This window comes from Mesocricetus auratus, unplaced genomic scaffold (genome assembly GCF_017639785.1).
Source record: "Mesocricetus auratus isolate SY011 unplaced genomic scaffold, BCM_Maur_2.0 Super-Scaffold_100015, whole genome shotgun sequence".
Taxonomy (NCBI): domain Eukaryota; kingdom Metazoa; phylum Chordata; class Mammalia; order Rodentia; family Cricetidae; genus Mesocricetus; species Mesocricetus auratus.
Genome location: NW_024429198.1, coordinates 54,858,403 through 54,882,715, shown reverse-complemented (window position 1 = coordinate 54,882,715; position 24,313 = coordinate 54,858,403). Strand labels below are relative to the sequence as shown.

The 24,313-nt window shown below is 47.5% G+C and overlaps 1 protein-coding gene across 8 annotated transcripts in view; it reads right to left on the bottom strand.

Annotated features, from left to right (window-relative positions):
• The window catches only part of Fhod3 (formin homology 2 domain containing 3), a 419,361-nt gene that overhangs the window by 142,204 nt on the left and 252,844 nt on the right, over positions 1–24,313 (bottom strand). For all 8 annotated transcript variants that reach the window (XM_040757956.1, XM_013124838.3, XM_040757957.1 and 5 more), the window contains exons 7-8: positions 10,881–10,992; positions 4,387–4,481 (exon numbers count right to left, since the gene is read on the bottom strand). In XM_040757956.1, the coding sequence (XP_040613890.1) occupies positions 4,387–4,481; positions 10,881–10,992 (207 nt within the window). The remainder of the gene's footprint in view (positions 1–4,386; positions 4,482–10,880; positions 10,993–24,313) is intronic.

The following is a 24,313-nucleotide window of genomic DNA, read 5'->3' as shown; positions in this document are numbered from 1 at the left end:
GTTCTCTGACTCACGTTTGCCTTTCTCGGATCCATAGCCCGAGTCCTCCTAGGGATGGCGCTGCCTGCAGTGGGCTGGACCCTCCCACATCCATCATGAGTGGAGACAGTCCCCTCACAGACACGGCCATAGGCCAGTTTGGTCAAGGAGACTCTTCATTCCAGTTTTTCTCTTTCTAGGTAACCCCTGTCACACTGACAGTAAAATCTATCAGGATGGGCATAGATGAGGCATGTCAACAAGAACTCCCAGGGGGAAGCTGTGCCTGCCTAGACTGGCAGACTTAACAGAACTGCAGTGATGTGGGGACATTGAGCTGCTCTAGGTCCAGAGACTCGTCACCTTATCCTGGCCAGCTTTTGTCCCCCAAATAGCCATCCCTTGCCCATCTCTGACTCAGAACTAATAGACTAACAGGCAAAACCCCTTTGGAATCTATTAACTTAACAAACCCCTAATGTCCACCAATTCAAAAGCTAACAATGTCACCCTCTAGCATCTGAGGCCTACAGAAAACTGCCCCCCATCTTGCTGTAACCACCTTTCGGATGTGCCTAACAATGTATTTTAAACTTGCCTTGATCAATGACTTTGTTTTCAAAAACTATAAAGCTTCATGAAGTTGCTTTCACCATGGAACATGGAATTTGAATTAACCTATGTCTCTGTTCCAGGAGCAGGGTCACTCAGATCTGGCTCTAGAATAGACTTGTACTCCTTTAAGGTGAGAACTCTCCCTCTTGGGTAGACATCAAGCAGGAGTCTCTAGTTTGTGCCACACCATGTCCAGCAGAGGGTGAGTGTCGTCAGTGATTGACAGTGGTGTGCCCACATGCTGATGCCACAGTAAGTGACCACAGCCTCAGCCAATGAAAAAAGATAAAGTTACAGCATGCAGCACTGGGCAAGAGGGAATGTTTATTTTTGCTGAACCCAGAGATCTACAGAGCAAAGTCAGCGATTGTAAAGGACAGGAATGGGGTAAGTTTATCTTCAAGAACCAATGCTTTCAATCACGTGGCAAAGTAAAGTGACGAGCAGACATGAAAATAAGACAGAGACCTCATGGTTATCATTCAAAGTGTGGCTGTCCCCTGTCACGACTGTATAAGAGTTAGCTCGGCACTCACCACCAAATACTTCATTGGTGAGTAAATACAGGGGTTGGAGAGATGTCCTACAGTTAAGATCACTGGCTACTCTTCTAGAGAAACTGGGTTCAACTCCCAGCCCCCACATAGCTGCTCACAGACATCTGTAAACTCCATTTCTAGGGGACAATCTTTCTAGTCTCCATGGGCATCAGGCACACACATGCTGCACACAGACACACAGACAAAATTCCTATACACATAAAAAAAAATCTTAAGAGCAAAGAAACAAATGCAGGGGCCTGGAGAGATGGCCTCTCTGGGGGTGCCACCTCACACATGGTGCACACCTGTCATGTTAACACTCAGGAAGCAGAGGCAGGGTCCCTACATCAGTGTGAGTTCAAGGCCAGCCCACTCTACACATTAAGTTCTAGCCAGGACTATACAAGGAGACACTGTTTGAATTTTTTCTTGTTTGTTTTTAAGAAGCAGTAAAAACTGCAGCTGTCAAGGTAGAGGTGAGGCTGTCCTAAAGGGGGGCATTGCATCTTTCCCTATGACTATCTGATGATGACCCCCAAGGAATTTTAAACTCTCCAGGAATCTCAAGCTTGACAGAGAGAAAAGCTGAAGCCAGGTGCTATCAGACACTTCCCATTAGTTGTGACAGCTTGCAGGAGCCCAGACAATGACGTGTCAGTGATGAGCTGGACCACACCCTGACTAGGAATGCATGTCTCTCAACCCTGATTTAAACCTTTGCTTCATGTTACTAACTCAGAACTGACCACTGACCTCTTTGCTGGTTCCTCTTCCCAGTGTGGCCGTATTAGCTAAATTTCATTTCCCTGCTTTTTCAGACTTGACTCTTTAGTTGGTATTTTGAGGATGGGTGGCTGAGCCTTACTTGCCAGGGCTGCAAGGCCCAGACTTATCCCTGATGACAGTCATGTAGCCTGGGAGAATGCTTTTTGGTTGACTTAAGGACTTTTATCCCCCCTTTTAACTTTATTAACATATTTAGGATATTGTTTTTTGGGGACCAATAGCTTTCTAGTTTGCCATCTACCCATAGCTTTGAGATTTTCATTTTACAAACAAGACCCTTTGTAATTTTATTCAGTAACATATTTAAATAGTTTCTTTTGCAATCCTTTACTGTCTTTATAATAAAAAAACTTGAACTAAAACAAAAAGTTGTCAATACCAAAATGGATGTATGTCATATCCAAGGCAAATGGACTGTCTGGGCCACACTGCAGGGGGATATATGCCCAGTTTAAGAATTATCCGCAGAACTCCAGAGAGGCTACTTATACCATGGCATTTGTCTAAGGAGAGCTGCCTCCACCAATGAGCTAATACCAACCAAAGTCCCCTTCCCAATGAATGACCTTCGCCTCAAAGTGGCTTACAAGGAATTTCTCCTTTCTTCTGAAGGCCTCCCTTACCTCACACATCTATTCCACACTGCTCTGCCATCCCTTGCTACTTCCAAATAAATGTCTGGTTTAGGTGAGCCGGTCTCTCCACTGTACCTGCAGCGGCCCTCCCCTCTCTCAGACGCAGACAAGCACCCTAGGGAGAGCAGTGCTTGTGGATGTCTAGCCAACAGACTTCCCAGTGCCAAGGTTTCTCATGTGGGAAGTGAGTGTACAGGTTGGGGTATATGGACAGACGACAGACAGCCACACATTCTGCTCCGCACCTCATCCCTGCTGCCTGCCCGAGACTCAGTCTGGCTGCAGTTTAACTCACTCAGAGACCCACAAGAAGGGAACCTGCCTCTCCTGCCTGGTAGGCCCGATTCTACTTCAGAGCCCCTTCATGCCGTCTGTTCCTGGTGCCGGGGCTTGAATTCTCCTTAGAGTTCCCACCACGTTACTGTCGGTCTGTCCGCAGCATTAAAAACTCTTCTAAGAAAACTTCTTACTTCCCCAAATCCATCTGTGTCCTTCTTGAACCCGAGACCTGAGACCTTTCTTCCCCCCATTCTATTTATCACCTCTTTCTCAAGTGTTTTCCCCCTACAGGTGTGTTGTGTTGGGATCTACTGATTCAGGAATGACTGTGATATATGGCCTGAAAATGTTCCTGTTTACTTCTGTTTGTCACCACCCCAGCCCCAGTCATGGATGACTCGGTCCTATCAGCAAGCACAATGTTGACTGCATGGCAAGTTCTGAACACTGGATCTGCTTCAGGGCACCTCCCACACCAGCCATCTGCATGCTGAAAAGAATTGACCATTCTCATGTTACCACTGAGGAGAGGCTGTGCCTCATATTTAAATTGCTCACTATAAATATGTCTTCTGTTCACTAGAAGAGGCAGGTCTCCAGCTATAGTGCAGCAAAGGATTCTGGAACCTTCCAGACTCCTCATCACTGTAGTTGGTTCCATAGACTCATAGTCAACAATCTAAGGAAAATCTTCAGGGTGGAAACAATGATGCTTGAGAGATGCAGTGTGACAATCTGAATGAAGGCACACTAGCTCCAAGACAGCCTGTTGGAAGAGCTTGCAGAGCCAATACCCCTCCCCATGTAGTACTTCTGGGGATGTCCTCGAAGGACCGCATCTGTCCTACAAGATGATGACCAGAAAGGGATGTGATGGGAGTCACATGTTATGAGGTCATGACAACATAAAGGAGATGTGATCTGTCTCCAGGATCCTCACCTCTGCCCAAGGGTCAGAATTCAACAAATTAGAAGTCTGTGTCTCCCTGACCTGTGAATCACTTCTTCCAAGTCAAGTGGCTAATTCTAACGGGAAATGTCAGTAAGGGTGAGACTTGGTATGCAATGTCCTCTTACTGTTCTTCTTGCATTGCCTTCCAACCACCTGTGGCTCACAAGGAAAGTGCTACATTTTCACGTGGTATTAGTTTCCTGTAGCTGCTGCAACTAGCTACCAGGAGCTAGGTGTCTTCACACATCAGAACTTCACAGTTTGACATTAATGTTCCAGCAGGGCTATGTTTTGTCTAACAGCTCCATGGAATGGTCCTTCCTTGACTATTTCTAGGTTGGTTGTTAGCCAACTTTGGTGCTTCTTGGCTACAGATATATCATTCTAATCTCTGCTTCTGTCTTCATGTAGCTGTCTTCCTTGTATGTGTTCATACTTTCTCCCCCATCCCTTCCTCCTGTAAGGCCATCAGTCATATTTGGTTAGAGTTGTCCTAATGACTGAGTTACGTCTGCAAAAACCCTCTTCATATGGTTTAAGGCTTTAGCCCCTATTTTTAAGGGGGGCACAACTCAACCCAGAACACACATCAACCAACCTTGTTTACTAGGGTCATTGCATAAACCAATAGCTCCGTGTCAACTCCATCTTTTTCCTCCAGAATTTCCATGATGTTGGACCAGGGTTTGATGCCTACAAGTAAAGAAAAAATCATTAGAAACAGCAATTCAGTGATATCATTATCTCAACCACACTAAAGTTCTCCTGTAGGGATGGCAATGTCTTTCCATCACTGCATGTTAAAAGGAGAAACACATCTTTAAGCTGGACTTGTGCCTATCCTAATAAACTGTATTTCCTAGCAATCAGTATACTATCCTGTCCCATGTTCATTATCAGTATCTGTAACTATTTGCTTGAGAAGTCTCCTTTATGTTTAATATACAGTTTTTAAGTCTGTTCATGAGCACGCTTGTGGGATGCAGACTAAAACCCTTCATAAGTAGTCACTGAAGTCCACCAGCACATGCTGAGCGAGGTATGGTGACCTTTATTTACTCTGTCAGTCCCAAGCAGTAACAATGGAACTGCTTTCTAGAAAACATCTAGAGCAAAAGAACATGACCTCTAATCCATCAGGGTACAGATATTGTCTGGGCATCAGCTGGGTACAGAGAGTCTGATGGGGTGGCTTCCCTTGATGAATTTAGAATCTAGCCAAGTTGCCAGACAAAGCACAGACAGATATAAGCATAGAGCCAACATCTGAGAAATGGTGGAAATATTTAGCTATGACTGTGGTGCTGGCAAGAGAGATGGAGTGAGGATGACTGTGGAAGGCGTGGGATATGAGGGTCCTCCAGTGGACCCCACGACTGAAGGCTCATGAGCTGCTTTTCTCCAGCCTCCAGGATAGAGCTAGAAAGCACTTCACATTCTAGACCTTCAAGTCAAGCGGGAGGCCATGAAGGAGAAAGCTGTCTTTGGCATGGCTTTCCATGCCTGGGATAATATTAGGAGTGACAGAAGCATGGGCTTGTCCTTGTGTTGGCGGGCTCGACTGTGAACCTCTTTTCTGGGTCATTCCTCTGTAAGTTATCTCAAAAGGATATGACTTATTTTTGCTTGATAAAGTAAATTTGAAAACAACCTAAGCACAGCAGTTTCCAAATGCTGGTCCTTGGACGGTTTGTGACAGTGCTGATCCTGGCCTTGAGATAAGCATTTCCTGAGGGCAGAGACAGTATCACTCTTGTTCATCTCTGCACTTTCAGCAGAGTGCCCTCCATATAGCACAGAGTCGACAAAATATCTGAAACAGTAGTGATTTCTGAGAGGACATCTGGTATGTGAAGATGGAACAGCCTTACAAGAATGAGAGGGAAGATACGCCACATAGTAAGAAAAGCAAGAAGACAGAGCGACTGCGGAGTGGGCACCTCCTGTAATACACGGCACATGCAGATTGATTCCACACCCAGACATAACAGCTTTCCCAGGGAGCTAACCTCAAGTCTCATCCTTTAGCTGGGTTATCCAGCCAGTTAGACCCAAGCAATTTTTTAACGCTGAATGTACAGCCATGCTGCCCCTCCCACTACCCACCGAATTATCTCCTGACATTTATCAGCAAACTCCTTTGCAGCTAGCACTAGGGTATAGTCATCCTTCAAGTGCCAACAAAGTGACCATTTCAGCCTTCAAGACAGCCAACCAAAGTAGCCAGTAGACCCTGGTCTCACTGTCCTGATAAATTCAGGAAGTGTCTGCTTGTGTTTCTAATGGGGCATCAATCTCAAGGACTAGAGTACTCCCAGAAGATACTAAAGAATTCCCTGGAGCACTGTACCTGGGAGAAAACACTACAGTCAGTAGTTGCTAATTTTTCTGGTGATTCTGGACTCAGAAGTACATCCTTATTGTTGACTTTGAATCCAACATGCCTCATGGGGTCTGGGGAAGGAAAAGCCAAGCAACAGAGACAGGTATCCCAGAGAGAGGGAAAGAGCCAGACCCCCCCCCCACACACACACACACGCACACACTCCATAAATAAGCACGGAAAAGATTTAAGTTGGGGAATTAAGGCAGGTTGGGGACATATCTATACGCTTAGATAAAGTGTTTGTCATAAGGGATTACTGCAAAGTATCCAGGAGACAAAGCATTTCTAGTTCCTTTCTTAGCATTGATGGGGTATATTGGAAAGCAAGGTTGTCATCTGTCTCCCTCAAGATCCATTGTGTATCATTCCCATACCCTAGACACTGAAATATAGGTTCCATAAGAGCCTGGTCCATGCCTCCTGATGTTTGCAAGCACACAGTTGACTCAGATATTTGCATAATAACTGAACTCTGTTTGGACACAGCCTGGCTTTGCCTGTTGAACCACAGACACACAAACAACAGTCAGTGTCATTATGGCCATGACTAGTGATGACACCAATACCTACAATGCTCACCTTCTACAAGGCTCCAGGCCAGTCCTCCCTTGCCACCAAGGCACAGTGCCTCTTCCTTGACTCAGATTAAAGACTTACACATAGAATACATGTTTGAAACATTTCCCATTTTATTCTCCTGATAGATCCCTGCATTAAGCTTAATCAGACATTTGAACATGAGTTTGGCTATTGTCAAACACATGCTGGACAATTCTTCCAGCACATTCTGGATCTTTCCAGGTAATAGATCTATATAGTCTCCACAGAGACTTCTGCCAATGAAGATTCAAGTCCAGCTCAAGTATGTAACCTCTAGCCTCTACCATGCTTTGGGCATTCTTCACCATACAAGACACCCTCAAGCAGAATCAGAGACAGGATTGCTTGAAGGGGTGGCTAGACTTTATCTCATGATAATCATGTGTGATATGAATGTTCAGGAACTAAGTCTTATCTCATCACTTTACATTCAAATGAAAAAAAAATTAACTTCAAAAGCTATGTCGAACCAATTTAACAGGACCCAAGATGTATGACATGAATAACCCTGTCTGTTCTCCAAGCTCTCTGTGGGAGAGGCTAACTACATGTCAGAGGGACTGTCAACTCTGCCTAGATTAACCTACAAAAGGACAAATCATGAGGAAAGAGAGTGACAAGGTAAAGTGACAAATCAATGGTCTCCTTAAAGCTTCCCTGAATCATTGTCCTTCTCTCTTCCTGTCAGGCTGCACCCACCCCCAAAGAAAAAGTGACATAAAGATATAAGCAAGAGAGGCAGACGGGGGATGATTCAGATGATATAAAGTGCTTGGTGGACAAGCAGGAGGTCTGGGTTTGGTTCTCAGAACCCACATGACAAATCTAGATGGGGTGGTGTGTGACCATTGTTCCCATGTCACGGAGGCAGAGATGAACAGATCCTTGGGGCTCTCTGGCCAGTCAGTCTATACAAATCAGTGATCTCACTTCAGGTTCAGCCAGAGACCCTGTGTAAAACTAACCCAGAGAGCAACCAAAAAAGACACCCTAAGTCACCTAAGTCAACCTCTGACCTACACACACACACACACACACACACACACACACACACACACACGAAGAGTGAAGAGTGAAGGCGATCCAGGGGATCTGAGGAGACAGCTGTGATTCCATGACACATGCAGGGGCTAAGCAAATTCACTTCCCTATTCTAGTCCCAAAGCAAAAGTATAGCAGACTGGGCCAAATGAGGCATTTAAAATGCTCACATATCCATATTCATAAATATTAGTTTCCATGGTGTACTTATGGTTTGTCTGTTAGACTTTGCTTCCTTTCTAGACTCTCTAAGTGGCATAGTCTAGGCCCATGTCACACTTCTGGTTAACTCATAGGTGGCCATGCATGATGTCTACAAAACCACCAAGGGAATCTGCTCCGGGATGACTTCAACTGCTTTAAGTGGTAATGACTTTTTGAGGGCTTTCAGTTTATGTTGTTAGTTCTATTTGCTGATTCCTCAATTCTGAGAGATTTCCTGTCTAATAAAAAATATAAAGAAAGACAACTGTCCCCACTTTCCTATGCCAATCACTCCTGCCAAGGAATGAGTCTGGAGGCTCTCTACGGAGGAGAATTTATGGGCTATTTGCACGTGTGCCGGCATGGACATGCTCAACTATGCTTCAGTCATCTCTGGCACGTAGGTTGTGCTCCAGCCTAGTTGAGAGGGAACTGGAGACAGCTCTAAAACCTGCTGCTGGAAACACCTGGAATTTGTGTTGCTCTCTGATGAACATTTGCATGACACATTTGTACGTTTAATTCCATCGTAGAATCCTGGGACAACTTTACCAGCAGTAAACCAGGATGACGCTATATGTGTGCATTACAAAATGACAGCCAAGACCACACATGTCCATGAAGAAGCATGCTATGGAGCCGCACGTGATGAGTATCCTGTGTTTGTTCATCAGTGATGCTCCTTTGTTTGCAGCTTGTGTTTAGTGGATGGCAGATGACAGCAGTTGCCAAAGGTTGAAAAAAATTTTATAGGCAAAATCTACCAAGCTGAGAAAACAATCTATGGGATTTTTTAAAGCTAATTGAGAAAAGATGGCTATCATTTTGTCTTGATGGAGAGTTTTAGGATAGTAGAGGCCTCAGGCTGGGACTGTGGAATGAAGCTTGCATGTGGGAAACAAAGCCTGGGTTCATCTGAGGGTCATCCCCACTCCACAACATGCCCTTTAGGCAGTAGGAACTCCAAAGAAAGATGCTAGCAGATCCTATTCAACAAGGCCAAAGGAGAACCTCTAAGCTATGAAAAGGATGTCCCTATATCACAGCCTAGTGGCAAGTGTCCTTGAGATACCCACAATTTAAGAGATGCTGCCAAGACGTCAATCCATTGTTCTAAAGTAACTGCCGAGCTGGCAGATGCAATACCCATCCTGCAAGGTTAAATCAAGAGAATCATCATTTTCCCCAATACCCACCTGGCTCTGGGGAAGCCAGACAGGTTCTCAGCTGCTGGCTGTCCTTATTCCAGACTGTTAGCTGGCCCTGTAATCTGCTCTTACTGTAAGACATCTCCTGTCTGGTACCAGACAGCAACATGTTGTTGTAGAGGGAAAGAGATTGTGTGGTCTGGGACCGACCATCCAGACTCTAACCTCTGAGCCTGCCTGAGGCTCTGCCATCTTTACATATGCCCCCAGAGAGACCAAGAGTTACTTCTGGCCTGGACTCGCCATGCTAGGCCTGGCATCTATCTGCCTGTGTGTTCAGAGCAAAGGTGTAGACGTTCAGTTCACAGGCCTGGCTAGCATTTGTCAACTCAGACCTTCAGAGAAACGAGGAAGCTACTGTCTTTCCCATTCTGAATGGGCATCAGAAGGGAGTCCTGAGCAAGGAGTAACCAAGAATGCAACCTAGGCCACCCTTCCTCCCAGCAAAGCACCATGGTTGCTTTGTTCATAAGTGTCCATACCTTGGACGGGAATGTGGCAATGTGTTAGCACACCTGCCTGTTGGACTGACAGTGATGGGAATACATCATCGTGTTAGCACACCTGCCTGGCGATGTCAAAAGTGATTTGGGATCACCTGTAGACTGGGGTTTCCAGATTTTTAAAGTGAAGTATTACTATTGCAATAATAAAGAGAAAAATATTGGATTTTCTTCTTGCTTATTTGAACCTTCACTGGGGGTGGTGATAAGAACAATTAGGTCCTCTTAGGGAGCAAAATGAGCAAGAGATGAAACAGGCACCCCAGCGTTTCAGCGGAAGGCTCCACACCATTGTGGTTCACAGAAATCCAGCTACAGCTGCTACTTTTTCTTTTCCAGCCAGGGTCTTTCTAGGTAGCCTGGGCTAACTTACAACTTATGATCCTCCTGCTTCAGCCTCCTCAGTGCTGAGATTACATGTGGTACACACCACTCCACTCTCTTCTGCCTGTACATAGCATGCCTATCTGTTCAGGACAGCTGAGTGCTGGAACAGTAAACTAGGAGACAGAGACCCTGCCTATGAGCAGCACACACTGGGGTCAACAGACAGGCAGTCATGACAGTATAGCAGAGAGAAAGGTTGTTTGGGAGCTTTGGGAGCACAGGAGATAGGGAGGGGTCTTACAGACCAGAAGGGGGATGGCATGGCAGGCGGCCCCTTACCCAGGAAGGCTCAGCTGGCTTTCATGCTGTAGGTGCTGACAGGGTTAGATGGAATAATGATGAATTTTCCAATTTACTTCGGGGGGGGGTAGGTGACAACAGTTCAGAAAAGCTAAGGCCCCTGAGTTGGACACAGAATGGGATGGGGGGGAAGGAGGGCAGAAGGCTCAAGGGACATCTATGAGTCAGTGTTACACAGGACAGGGAAGAGAAGGAAGGACGCAAGGCGACCTGAATGGGATCAGGACAGACCCTCTAATCAGTGTCGGTGATGGAGGCAAAGGGCAATGGTCCGACATGTCCTGGCTAAGTCCACACGTGCATTTTCCTCATTGTCACATGGCATTCCAACCCTAACCTCCATGGTTACTCTGGATCCTTCACAGAGACGGCTACACGCAGAATGCTCCCAATAATTCACCAGAAGATGGGATGCCTTCCTATAGATGACACTGTGACCTTGGTGGCCTCAGGGACTGCTCACCTCTTTTGTTGTCGACGGCTGAAACGGCCTGAATGAGGAGTGCTGCATTGGACTCAGAGTACTCCACGAAGACGAGCAGAAGCTTCAGGGCCGTCTTCACCACCAGGCGGAACTGGAGGAAAGACGAGACCATCACACAGAAGCATGGGCATCTCTGCCCACTTGAGTGCACCCCCGAACCCACAGCCATCAGTCAACCTGGAGCTCCCGAGATCACCCACATTCCTTCCCTAGTTCCTCCCTCAGCCCTCATCCGATAGATACCTCTGCACACCAGTCATTAACCCCCCACCCCCACCCCAAGGCAGAGCACACTGCCCGTGATCACACAGCTAGTGATCAAAGAAAGCAGAAATTCAAACCCAGGACACTTGACCCCAGAATTCACATCCGGGTTCCAACAAGTCAGTGCATACCTGTTGGGTATTTACTTTGTCACAGCAAGAAAAAAAAAAACTAGTACAGGAGAGAACAGTTTAAGGCATCAAACCCTTTCTCCAAGGCCATTCCACGACTCTGCCCCAGGCTCTTTCTCTGCCGGTCCATCTTACTAAGTAATCACCTGTCTTGTCCTTGGTCCCCTCTCTCCACCTGATGCCTGTTCCCTGTTCCCCTTGAGATAAATAACTTTCCCAAGAGTACCCACGGTCCAGGGCTCCAGTTCCCAACTCCCCAGGGGCTCCCTGTGGTCATTAATCTCGATGCTTGGCTTCACCGGGTTTAGAAACCCAGCTGAAACAAACTTTGGGCGTATCTGTGAGGGATTTTCTAGACTGGGTTAAGAGAGGTAAGACGAGGCAGCACCATTCCAGGAGCTGGGGTCCCAGACTCAACAAAAAAGCAGGAGGTGAGCTGAACACAGCATTCATCACCCTCTGCTTCCTGGCTGGGGATGCCGTGTGACCAGCTGACTCAGATGCTGCCACCATCTCTGCCCTGATGGGCTATATCCTAAAAATGTGAAGCCAAACAAACCATTCCTTCCTGAGTTCACATTACCTGAGCATTTTGTTCCACCAGCTAGAAGAGCAGCTCATACGCTCTCTAGCCCAAACTGACAAGAATTTAGCTTTGTCTCCACTATTCAGTTTAGCTGTTCAGGTCCATGGTGGCCTGTGTACTGTCCAATCCAATGACTACTGCATGGATTTCATTCATCCCTCAGTAGAACGTGGCCGTCAATTGTTCTCTGTAGGGACGGGGCAGCTAGCTGGTCTCCCACCTGACAGGTGCTCTGTCAAACGCTCCTTTCAGGTGGCTCTGTGAAGACCTAAGAGTTTCTGCTTGGGCGTTCATTCTCTCTTTCCACACACTCTCTAGACAAGTTTCTCCTACTCCTGGGTTTTAAAGTTCATCTAAGATTGAATGTTAGATGTCTGTTGCTTTCTGGGCCAGACCCAACTCCCAGGCTGGGTTGTCTTGTAACTTGGATTTCTCTCAGGTGCTATCCTTGGCCTCAGATTCACTGGGTTTTCATTCACTCACTGCATGCGGCGACCTGCCACTGTTAAGCTGGTCTGTTCCTGACATGGTCCCCATGACAGGCCATTCTCGGGGCCGTCAGAGGAGTCCCGTACTTTTCTCACAGAGTTCCAGAATCCATGTGAGGTAGGGCTACTCTCAAGTAATGCTTATACCACCCCCTCCCAACCAGGACCCTCACAGTAGCCTCCAAGGCATTTGTCTTGTGCCCCTGACACACACTCTGCAAACTTGAGCTTACTGCCAGCTTGGGGACTTCTCTCCAGCTCTTTCTCTCTCTCTCTCTTTCTCTCTTTCTTTTTTTGTTTTTCGAGACAGGGTTTCTCTGTGTAGTTTTTGGAGCCGGTCGTGGATCTAACTCTTGTAGACCAGGTTGGTCTCACACTCACAGAGATCCGCCTGCCTTTGCCTCCCAAGTGCTGCGATTAAAGGCATGTATCACCTTCTCTTCAGCTCTTTTCTTTGCATGAAACCAACACTACAGGCCTGGTCTTCTCTTACACGGGCCTGGGAAATCTCCCGTGTGGAAAACGCCTTCGTAAAAAGGACCCCTCGACAATCACCACATCACAGAGCCTTTCTCTTTGCAACCTGTTCATGAATGAACTAGCTCCAGAGGCTCCTCCCACGTCCTTGGGAAACTGGAACTGGGACCCTCACAGACCCCCAAGCCCATAAACGCTTGAGTGACAGAAAACCATGTAGCATTTACACATACCCACAACTGTCCTCCCTACAGCTGAGTACCTGAAGCCACCTGTATGAGCAGCTGTTTTATGGGGTTGCTCGGGGAATAATGATGAGTAAAAGCATTCGCATGGTCAGTAAAGACACAATTTAAAGTAGAGCTTTTTAGTCATGATTCATAGTCTTTTCTACAAAGGCCCTACAGACATAAGAGACTGAACACACATTTGGCCACTGTCCTAAGACCACAAGCTCCACCTACACAATTCCTCTGACACAGGAGAAGCCATTGAGCCATCACTACACGTGAAGGTGGCATGTCTTCACCGAGCTTCTCCTTCCAGTCTGTCAGAACGGTGTGGAACAGGTCACAGCCCAGCTAAGGCCCTCCACACTCAGGCGAAGGCTGAGGAGCCTCAGGCTTCTCCGTCCCTTTGTGTTCCCAGTATACAGGGAGCTGACTACTTTGGGGGACTCCAAATACTTTATAGAATTCCTACCCCCAACTCCAGTCCTACCATCTCCCTGTTTCTTCCTGCTTAGGAAGAGGCTGAATTCCACAGTATTTTCTCAGCAAGTACAAGGTTTGGGGTGTGGGGTGCAGTCCAGAAGAATGAACTGTGCTTTGTATGTCTAAAACTGGAGAAATGTCTTCAAGTAAATACAAACCCAGCAAGTCCAGGCTCGGCGGCTTCCCGGGAGGTAGAGCATCATTTTGTGGTTCCTGGAAGGAACCTGGCAGCTGTACAGGACGCTCCTGCCAGGCTGGTCCCAGCAGGGCCCGCTTTGCCAGTCCCAGGAGGCCTTCTGAGCATCTGTGCGGTCACAAGCTCGACTGTCATGGTCCCTGGCACCCAGAACCCCTAAGCCATGGCTGCTTCTGCTGGAGAACTCTTTCCTGTAGAAGCCTTCCTTTTCATGTCTCCCTCCCCTGTGCTGGGAAGGCTCTGTTGGGGGTTCTTGGGGCACCATAATTTTATTTTTTTTAATTCTTTATTTTTTAAAATTCTATGTTTGGGATTTCTGTGAGTGACTTTAGCTTTCACTTAGGTTATGTTTGCTGCTTTTAGAAGCTTTATTCTGCCAATGAAGAGCAAGCACATTAGATAACTAAAGCACTTTAGAGCGAGAGCATGGCAACGTTAATTTGGGGCAAATTCCTGATACTAATGGAAAGCATGTCACAACTCATCTTTAGATGCATCTGGGCTCCTACGCAGAAAGTTCACATTAGCAGTGTTGTGAAGACGTGAAAATAGGGAGGGGACGCTACTTCTAAACAATGCTACAGCACCCTTCACTCGTCCAGCGGTTGCTCCCTTTAATGTCCTCTGTACAGAGAACATAGCCACGACCCTCCGATTCGTGAAGCAGCCAGCCAGAGGACATGAAGCAGACAGGCGCCTTGGCAGCAAAGAGTCAGCCTCAGTGTCTCAAAACCAAACGGGCTGCAGAAGAGGGGTACGTCCCTGCAGGAGGTGAAGCTGGCTTGGGGAGACTGGCTGGCCACGTTTGAGTCCCTTCAGATCCACGCGCCTTTGCTTCCAATTACATCTTTGGATGCTCAAACCCTTTGAGATTCTGAGGGTATAATACAGCCCCAGCCATGCTTCAAGGACATGGCCCACCAGCTACTGAGAGAGGACCCACACCACCCCCCCACACACAGAGCATCATCCACATGAGGAACACAGAGTGCACTCAGAAGACTGCTCTAGGACAGTCAGGGACTGTCTAGTGACAGTCAGGGAAGCTCAGATCCGGGTGCAGCAACCCCTCTTGCCTTCAGTGGAGCAGGACAGCCATGGAATGGCAATGGAAGGTCTCTGTCACTCAATACCACCACCAGAAGAAGCATCCAGGCTCTAGGCTCTGCCTTTGGGCTTTGTTACCTGTATGTGATTGACATTCTAAGAATACAGGTATTCTATTTGAATTTTGTTCGCTGTCACAAAGAAAATGATGAGGCTTTTTTGCTGTTGTTTCTTTGTAGATAGGGTCTCATGTATCCTGGGCTGGCATCAAATTTCCTATAGAGGTGGGGGGGTCAATGTTGAACCTCCAACCACCATGCTCTCACCTGCTGGGATTACAGGCATACACCACCACACTTGGGGCTTTATATACTTTTGAAATTAAAATATAACTAAAATTTTTCTCTTTTCCTTTTCCTCCCTCCAACCCCTCCCATGCACCCTCTTGCTCTTTCTCAAATTGGCTGTCCGCTGGACCATCTCATGGTGTAGCATGCTTCCTGGGAACTGAATCAACTCTTCCTGGTTTTTCTCTCGGGGCTAGTCTCTGTTACTTTAATTGTTGTTACTGTGTGTGTGTGTGTGTGTGTGTGTATGCATGTGCATTCCTAATGCATAACCACAACCTGCTCTGTCCATACAGAGTTACTTGTATGGAAATGATTTCAAGGCTGACCACTTGGTATTGGATAGCCAATTGGCGGTTCTTCCCCGGGGAAGATTATTCCACCCACTCTAACAGTTCTTAGTAGCCTGCAGCTCTTTGAGAAGGGTCAAGGCCCTGTCAGCTTCCCCCTGCCATGTTAGCATGCCTTTCAGTGTCCAGATCCTCTTTAGGCAGCCATGTACCTGAGGAATAGCGAGTTTGCTGACAGATTTCATCTGCTAAAAAGTGTCAGAGAAGCTACGTGCATAAAGTCACACTCAGATTCATGTGGTGCTCGAACTCAGAGCTTCACAGGTACCACAGGTTCTAGTCAAACACTCTGCCAACTGAGCTACACTCCCGGCCCTAGAAAATAATGCCTTATGCTATTCTAAAACACATAACTAAGCAGGGAGCTGGGGCAGTCCCTTTGTATGAAACAAGAGCAGCAGAGGCCAGGAACGTGGAGGTACCATACTTCACTAAGACTTAACACATTTTCAGAGTGACCAGACTGAGCTCTCTGCCACACCCACTATTTTGAACTCTGTGTTCCTAGTCAGCATAGAATACAGGCTGAAAGGCTTTCATGAAAGACCAAGTTCCAGCTAAGTATCCAAGACAGTATAACCAAGACAGTAACCAAGGACTGAGCTCCCATATCCCACACACACTCTGGATTCCAATGTTATGTCTGGTTCAGAGAGGTGAGGGGGTGGGGGGAGGGAGCAGGGAGTGGTGCCACCACTAGGCTTTACTAGAATTTGGTTTTCCTGGTTAACTTGCAGGGAATGCCTAGGTTTATAGAAAGAATGCAGCGACCAGAATCCTAGGAAACGAATACAAGGCAGTTTCTTGAGACGCTTCACCTGGAACTTCACTCGTAGATCACTGGCTTTGAGGAAACAGAAGAAATACAGTGAGCAGGTCAAATACACTGCTCATTAAATACAAATTCAAGTATTCCAAAGGCCGTCAAACTGCCAGCTCCTCTCTTAAAAGCTCAATGACCATAAAAAGAAAACAAGTTCCCAACCTTAGGACTTCAGTTACAAAAAGGTTTAGGAAAACACATGCGATTTTGTTTTATTTCCTCTAAAGTAGCATAGATGTGTGCTATATAGACAGGCGCTGATCTTTTAAACTAAATTAGAAACTGTAAGACACCCTGATCCGTAAAGCTTTCTCGAACCATGTATACATTTACCTACATTCTAGAACAGACTAGGTATCAGAAAAATCATCACACTAGACATGTTGGCTAGTGCCTGTAATACCAACACTGGAAACTGAGGCAGGAGGATCTCTGCTGAGTGTGAGGGCAGCCTGGGTTATCAAGTCAATTCCAGGTCAGCCTGGTCTACAGAGTGAGACCCTGCCTCCTTTCCACCGAGAAACTGCAGCCTCTTTGCCATGCATCCTTAAGACCGCTTGTTTGACATCTTATTCTAATGCCGTACTCTGAAGTTGAGGCTTTCTATGAAAGCAACTCAAATTGAGGCCCCAGGGCCTTCGTAATTATCAAATGGTCCAACAAAGGTCTCAGGCTCCACGATCTTTCCCTTCACAATCTCTACAGACTGTCTGTCTGCAACGTGGTGTGGGCAATTCTCAGACAGATAGCAGAGGCTCAAACACAATACCTCAAGCGCAGAGCCCCGTGCCTTGGCTCACAATGATTCATGGGGAATAAATCATCAGGTTTGGCCCATCAGCCAAGACAGGAAGTCACCTGCACGAAATCCCTATGCTCTGGCCTCAGAGGGCAACAGCCACCTGCTTCTGACGGTGCAGTCTACAAAAAGGAAACCAACTCTGTGAAGCAGCCCCAGGGGAAGCTAGGTGGCCCTGAAGGTAATGACCAGTGAATCAGAAATTTTGTACAGTATGAAACAGAGCAAGTTGTCCAAAGACAATGAAGATAAAAACAGGGAGTTACAAATTATTATGATTTATTTAGCTGGAGTTTAGCTAGAACCTTATTTAAATAGAAGTGTGCAAACATCAGAAAATAACCGCTTGGCTATATTTTCCAGAGGATACTCAGGGTCGTTTGAAGGCCTGAGACATTGGTCAGCATATAGAGGTGCTTGCACCCAACATGATGGCCTGAGTTTGACCCCTGGTACCCACTTGATGGAAGGAGAGAAATGACACATGCAAGTTGTCCTCTGACCTGTACGGATGTGCAAGGCATGTACATGTCCACATGTTCACACACATAACAAAGACAATGTGGGAAAAATGAAAAGGGTCAATTAATACAATAACATTACTCTCCTTTACTGTTGAGAAAGGAATACCAAAGCCTTGCACGAACACGCCAGCCACGGGGCGCCTTGTTAATGCTTGTAGAACGCAACATTGGTTGAAGGAAATTAACAAGCTTGGGTGCTTCTACAGGAAGCAGCATGCCCAGTTTGGGGTACAAAACCCCACATTCTAGGAGGCTAAAATAACTTGTTACATGGCCAATTTCTAAATGAAACCAAAGGAAAACATAGGTCCAACAGATTCTTGCCCTTAGCCAGTGAAGAGCCCACTTTTCCTATTGGCTCAAGACATACACTTGGTGGAAATACAATGGATAATATTTCCCAAGGGGAAGAACTTTCTTTTACAAACAACTAGCCCTGGAGGCATGCCAGCAGACAGCAGGTAAGCCTGGCATGGTCTAACGGGCTGTCAGGAGAGCTAGGTTGCCAGCAGTCTCCATGAAGTGAGTGAAGGAGGGTGCCAGCCAGCCAGAGACAAAGACCTGGGGGAAGGGGGGACTAGGAGCATTGACAAAGGGAACTCAAGCCTGCAGGGCATCTCCTGGGATGGCTTCCAGAACTCCCTGACTCTCTCTGCTGTCCTTAGGTCTCTCTACCGTCCTAGAAGATGGAAAGTATTTCCACTGGAGAAAGGGTACGCTGGCTACTTGAGGTTTTGCATTTTTCCAAATGTATTCCTACACTTTCTCCTTGTATTTGTGGCTTTTGTGGGGAAAATACATTTGTGGATGATGAAACAGCAAGGCTAGCTTATGGAGAATCTTCTTGAAAGTGAAGAGGGCCCAAATATGCTTCCTGAAGCACACCATGGACTAAAGGAGGGATACTTCTGCCCCTGGGGTCTCTACTGGCTGTCCCTCTAAGGCCAGGTCTCATCCTTAGATCTCTCACCCAGATAGCGTCCAAAATCAAGGGCTTGTGAAACCTGATCTTAAACCCACTCTTCTCTCCCACTGAGAGTGGTTTCCTACTGGGGTATCTAAGAAACCAAATACGCTATGACACTAGAGTAAGTGACTCAGGTGGTAATGTGTTTGCCATGCAAGTAGAAGGACCTGAGTTCAGTCCCTAGAACCTACGCTAATGGAAGAGGAAGTTGTAGCTTGCTTGTAATCCTAGTAATGAGGAGGGAGGAGGGTCCCTGGGGCTCTACTGGATGGCTAGTCTAGCACAGTTGTGAGAGACCCTGTCTGAAAAACACAAGGTGAACAGTGTCTAAGATATGACGTCAAGGGTCGACCTCTGGCCTCCAGCACACACATGTGCACCCCACGTGCACAAAAGAAACTGCATACGTCGGAATGTGCACTCTAGGCGTGCACAGGCAGAGGAGTGAGCTCTACAGGGGACATTGGCTCTGTAGTCACAGTGTCACCCGGCCAACAGCACACAAGTACACGGGGGTAATGAAGGAGCTTCAGAAGTATTACCCAATGGAATGTTAACTAACGCAAGGGTCAAACAACTTCCCTCACTGACCAGGCTTTAGTGACACTAAAATATCTTCAAATACAGCGTCCAGTCTGAAGCCACTGGACTGACAACACGGGAAACACGAAATGAACTCCAGTGAGTCACGGCTCAGTCATACAAGAAACTATTAACACAGGCATCAAAATAATATTTTAAATTACAGAGACACAAAAATGTTTATAATATTTTCAGGTTTACCATATAAGAAAAATAGAAAGGTTTCAAAGTTGATCATCCTCAATTTTGGTAGCATTTCCAGATAATATTTTTTGTTTTTAATTTTTTTTTTATTTTTTTTTATTTTTTTATTTTTCTTTTTTTTTTAATTTTATTTTCCAGTTTAAATTTAGATAAGAATCAAGGTTGCTTCACAAGTCAGTTCCAGGTCCCTCTCCCTTTCCCTCCCTTCCTCCCGTGCCCTCCCCCCCCCGTTATCCTCTCATTTCTCCAGGGAGGGTGAGGCCCTCCATGGGGGTGTCCATAGTGTGTCATTTCATATAGGGCAGGGCCTAGACCCTTTCCCAAGAGTTCTGGGTGAGAGTGCACCTCACATTGTTCTATTGGAGTCCAAAGTCCGTGTGTATACTTGGGATGGGTACTGATCTGCTGCCCAAGGCTCAATAGATTCCCTAGGCCTCTTCACTTCCTGCCAAAAGCAATCTACAGATTCAATGCAATCCCCATTAAAATCCCAGCACAGTTCTTCACAGACCTTGAAAGAACAATAATCAATTTTGTATGGAAAAACAAAAGACCCAGGATAGCCAAAACAACCCTGTTCAACAAGGCAACGTCCGGAGGCATCACCATCCCTGACCTCAAGCTCTATTATAGAGCTATAGTCCTGAAAACAGCTTGGTATTGGCACAAAAATAGACAGGTAGACCAATGGAATCGAATTGTTTTTAATTTTTAAAATTTCTAGCTTTATACAAAGAGAATATTTTATTTTTATAATTATTAAAAAGCTTTAAAAGTCAGTTTTTATAATGTTACCAAAATGCTGAGAGCATCCATAAGCTTGTGTTTTTTCTTTAATTTGTTGTCATTAATTATGAAAATTAATATTAGTCCAAATCTATTAATGGAATATATATTGAGTCAAGTCATTTGGAAGTAATAAACACAAGATTCAAATCCAGTGCTGATGTAAGACAGCAGGTACAGTTCAAGGAACTTATTAATGTTCTGGTAACTTCTTTGGCTAGGCCATATAGAATTCAATGGTTGAGCAGATTTCATGGTATTAAATATGCTTACAGTGTGAGTTTTAAAATATGTATATAACCAGGTATTTTGCTATTTAGCTGCAGAGAGTATCACTCTCAGATTGGCAGCAAGAAAATCTCCAACCCGAGGACTGGGGAGATGGCTCAGTGGGCAGCGCAGAGGGCTGGGGAGATGGCTCAGTGGGCAGCGCAGAGGGCTGGGGAGATGCCTCAGTGGGCAGCCCGGGCCAAACAACACGAAGACTAGCGTTTGGAGCCTCACACCAATGGAAAGGGGGTGTGGCTGTGACGTCCGTCTGGGATCCCAGCACGCAGGGGACAGAGCTGGAATATTCCCCAAGATGCTGGCCACGCTGGGGAGTTCTGGGTTCAAGTGGAGGCTGCCTCAAAAATGCAATCAGGAAGCAATCAGGAAGGAACCCACGCCCAACTCTCCCTCACCTCTGACGTCATGCCTCTCTCCACACTCTGACGTCACTCCTCTCTCTCTCTCCACACTCTGACGTCACTCCTCTCTCTCTCCACACTCTGACGTCACTCCCCTCTCTCTCCACACTCTGATGTCACTCCTCTCTCTCCACACTCTGACGTCACTCCCTCTCTCTCCACACTCTGACGTCACTCCTCTCTCTCCACACTCTGACGTCACTCCTCTCTCTCCACACTCTGACGTCACTCCTCTCTCTCCACACTCTGACGTCACTCCTCTCTCTCCACACTCTGACGTCACTCCTCTCTCTCTCCACACTCTGACGTCACTCCTCTCTCTCCACACTCTGACGTCACTCCTCTCTCTCTCTCCACACTCTGACGTCACTCCCCTCTCTCCACACTCTGACGTCACTCCTCTCTCTCTCTCCACACTCTGACATCACTCCTCTCTCTCTCTCCACACTCTGACGTCACTCCTCCCTCTCTCCACACTCTGACGTCACTCCTCTCTCTCTCCACACTCTGACGTCACTCCTCTCTCTCTCTCTCCACACTCTGACATCACTCCTCTCTCTCCACACTCTGACGTCACTCTCTCTCTCTCCATACTCTGACGTCACTCCTCTCTCCATACTCTGACGTCACTCCTCTCTCCACACTCTGACATCACTCCTCTCTCTCTCCACACTCTGACGCCACTCCTCTCTCCACACTCTGACGTCACTCTCTCTCCACACTCTGACGTCACTCCTCTCTCTCTCCACACTCTGACGCTCCCTCTCTCCACACTCTGAGTCACTCCTCTCTCTCCACACTCTGACGTCACTCCCTCTCTCCACACTCTGACGTCATCCTCTCTCTCTCCACACTCTGACGTCACTCCTCTCTCTCTCTCCACACTCTGACGTCACTCCCTCTCTCCACACTCTGACGTCACTCCTCTCTCCACACTCTGACGTCACTCCTCTCTCTCTCCACACTCTGACGTCACTCTCTCTCTCTCCACACTCTGACGTCACTCCTCTCTCTCTCCACACTCTGACGTCACTCCTCTCTCTCTCCACACTCTGACGTCACTCCTCTCTCTCTCCACACTCTGACGTCACTCCCTCTCTCCACACTCTGACGTCACTCTCTCTCTCCACACTCTGACGTCCTCCTCTCTCTCTCCACACTCTGAGGTCACTCCCTCTCTCCACATGCTGAAGTCACTCCTCTCTCTCTCCACACTCTGACGTCACTCCTCTCTCTCTCCACACTCTGACGTCACTCCTCTCTCTCTCCACACTCTGACGTCACTCCCCTCTCTCTCCACACTCTGATGTCACTCCTCTCTCTCCACACTCTGACGTCACTCCGCTCTCTCCACACTCTGACGTCACTCCCTCTCTCCACACTCTGACGTCACTCCCTCTCTCTCCACACTCTGACGTCACTCCTCTCTCCACACTCTGACGTACTCCTCTCTCTCCACACTCTGACGTCACCCTCTCTCTCCATACTCTGACATCACTCTCTCTCTCTCCACACTCTGACGTCACTCCTCTCTCTCTCCACACTCTGACGTCACTCCTCTCTCTCTCTCTCCACACTCTGACGTCACTCCTCTCTCTCCACACTCTGACGTCACTCTCTCTCTCTCCACACTCTGACATCACTCCTCTCTCTCTCTCCACACTCTGACGTCACTCCTCTCTCTCCACACTCTGACGTCACTCCTCTCTCTCCACACTCTGACGTCACTCCTCTCTCTCTCTCCACACTCTGACGTCACTCCTCTCTCTCCACACTCTGACGCTACCTCTCTCTCCATACTCTGACGCCACTCTCTCTCTCCATACTCTGACGTCACTCCCCTCTCTCCACACTCTGACATCACTCCTCTCTCTCTCTCCACACTCTGACGTCACTCCTCCCTCTCTCCACACTCTGACGTCACTCCTCTCTCTCTCCACACTCTGACGTCACTCCTCTCTCTCTCTCCACACTCTGACGTCACTCCTCTCTCTCCACACTCTGAGGTCACTCCTCTCTCTCCACACTCTGAGGTCACTCCTCTCTCCACACTCTGACGTCATTCCTCTCTCTCCACACTCTGACGTCACTCCTCTCTCTCTCTCTCCACACTCTGACGTCACTCCCCTCTCTCCACACTCTGACGTCACTCCTCTCTCCACACTCTGACGTCACTCCTCTCTCTCTCTCCACACTCTGACGTCACTCTCTCTCTCTCCACACTCTGACGTCACTCTCTCTCTCTCTCCACACTCTGACGCCACTCCTCTCTCTCCACACTCTGACGCTCACTCTCTCTCTCTCCACACTCTGACGTCACTCCCTCTCTCCACACTCTGACGTCACTCCTCTCTCTCCACACTCTGACGTCACTCTCTCTCTCTCCACACTCTGAGGTCACTCCCTCTCTCCACATGCTGACGTCACTCCTCTCTCTCTCCACACTCTGACGTCACTCCTCTCTCTCCACACTCTGACATCACTCCTCTCTCTCCACACTCTGAGGTCACTCCCTCTCTCCACATGCTGAAGTCACTCCTCTCTCTCCACACTCTGACGTCACTCTCTCTCTCTCCACACTCTGACATCACTCCTCTCTCTCCACACTCTGACGTTACTCCTCTCTCTCCACACTCTGACATCACTCCTCTCTCTCCACACTCTGACATCACTCCTCTCTCTCCACACTCTGACATCACTCCTCTCTCTCTCTCCACACTCTGACGTCACTCCTCTCTCTCTCTCACACTCTGACGTCACTCTCTCTCTCTCTCCACACTCTGACGTCACTCCTCTCTCTCTCCACACTCTGACGTCACTCCCCTCTCTCCACACTCTGACATCACTCCTCTCTCTCTCCACACTCTGACATCACTCCTCTCTCTCTCCACACTCTGATGTCACTCCTCTCTCTCTCCACACTCTGATGTCACTCCTCTCTCTCTCTCCACACTCTGACGTCACTCTCTCTCTCTCCACACTCTGACGTCACTCCTCTCTCTCTCCACACTCTGACGTCACTCCTCTCTCTCCACACTCTGACGTCACTCCTCTCTCTCCACACTCTGACGTCACTCCTCTCTCTCCACACTCTGACGTCACTCCTCTCTCTCTCTCTCCACACTCTGACATCACTCCTCTCTCTCCACACTCTGACGTCACTCCTCTCTCTCTCTCCACACTCTGACGTCACTCCTCTCTCTCCACACTCTGAGGTCACTCCTCTCTCTCTCCACACTCTGAGGTCACTCCCCTCTCTCCACACTCTGACGTCATTCCTCTCTCTCTCCACACTCTGACGTCACTCCTCTCTCTCTCTCTCCACACTCTGACGTCACTCCCCTCTCTCCACACTCTGACGTCACTCCTCTCTCCACACTCTGACGTCACTCCTCTCTCTCTCTCCACACTCTGATGTCACTCCTCTCTCTCTCCACAC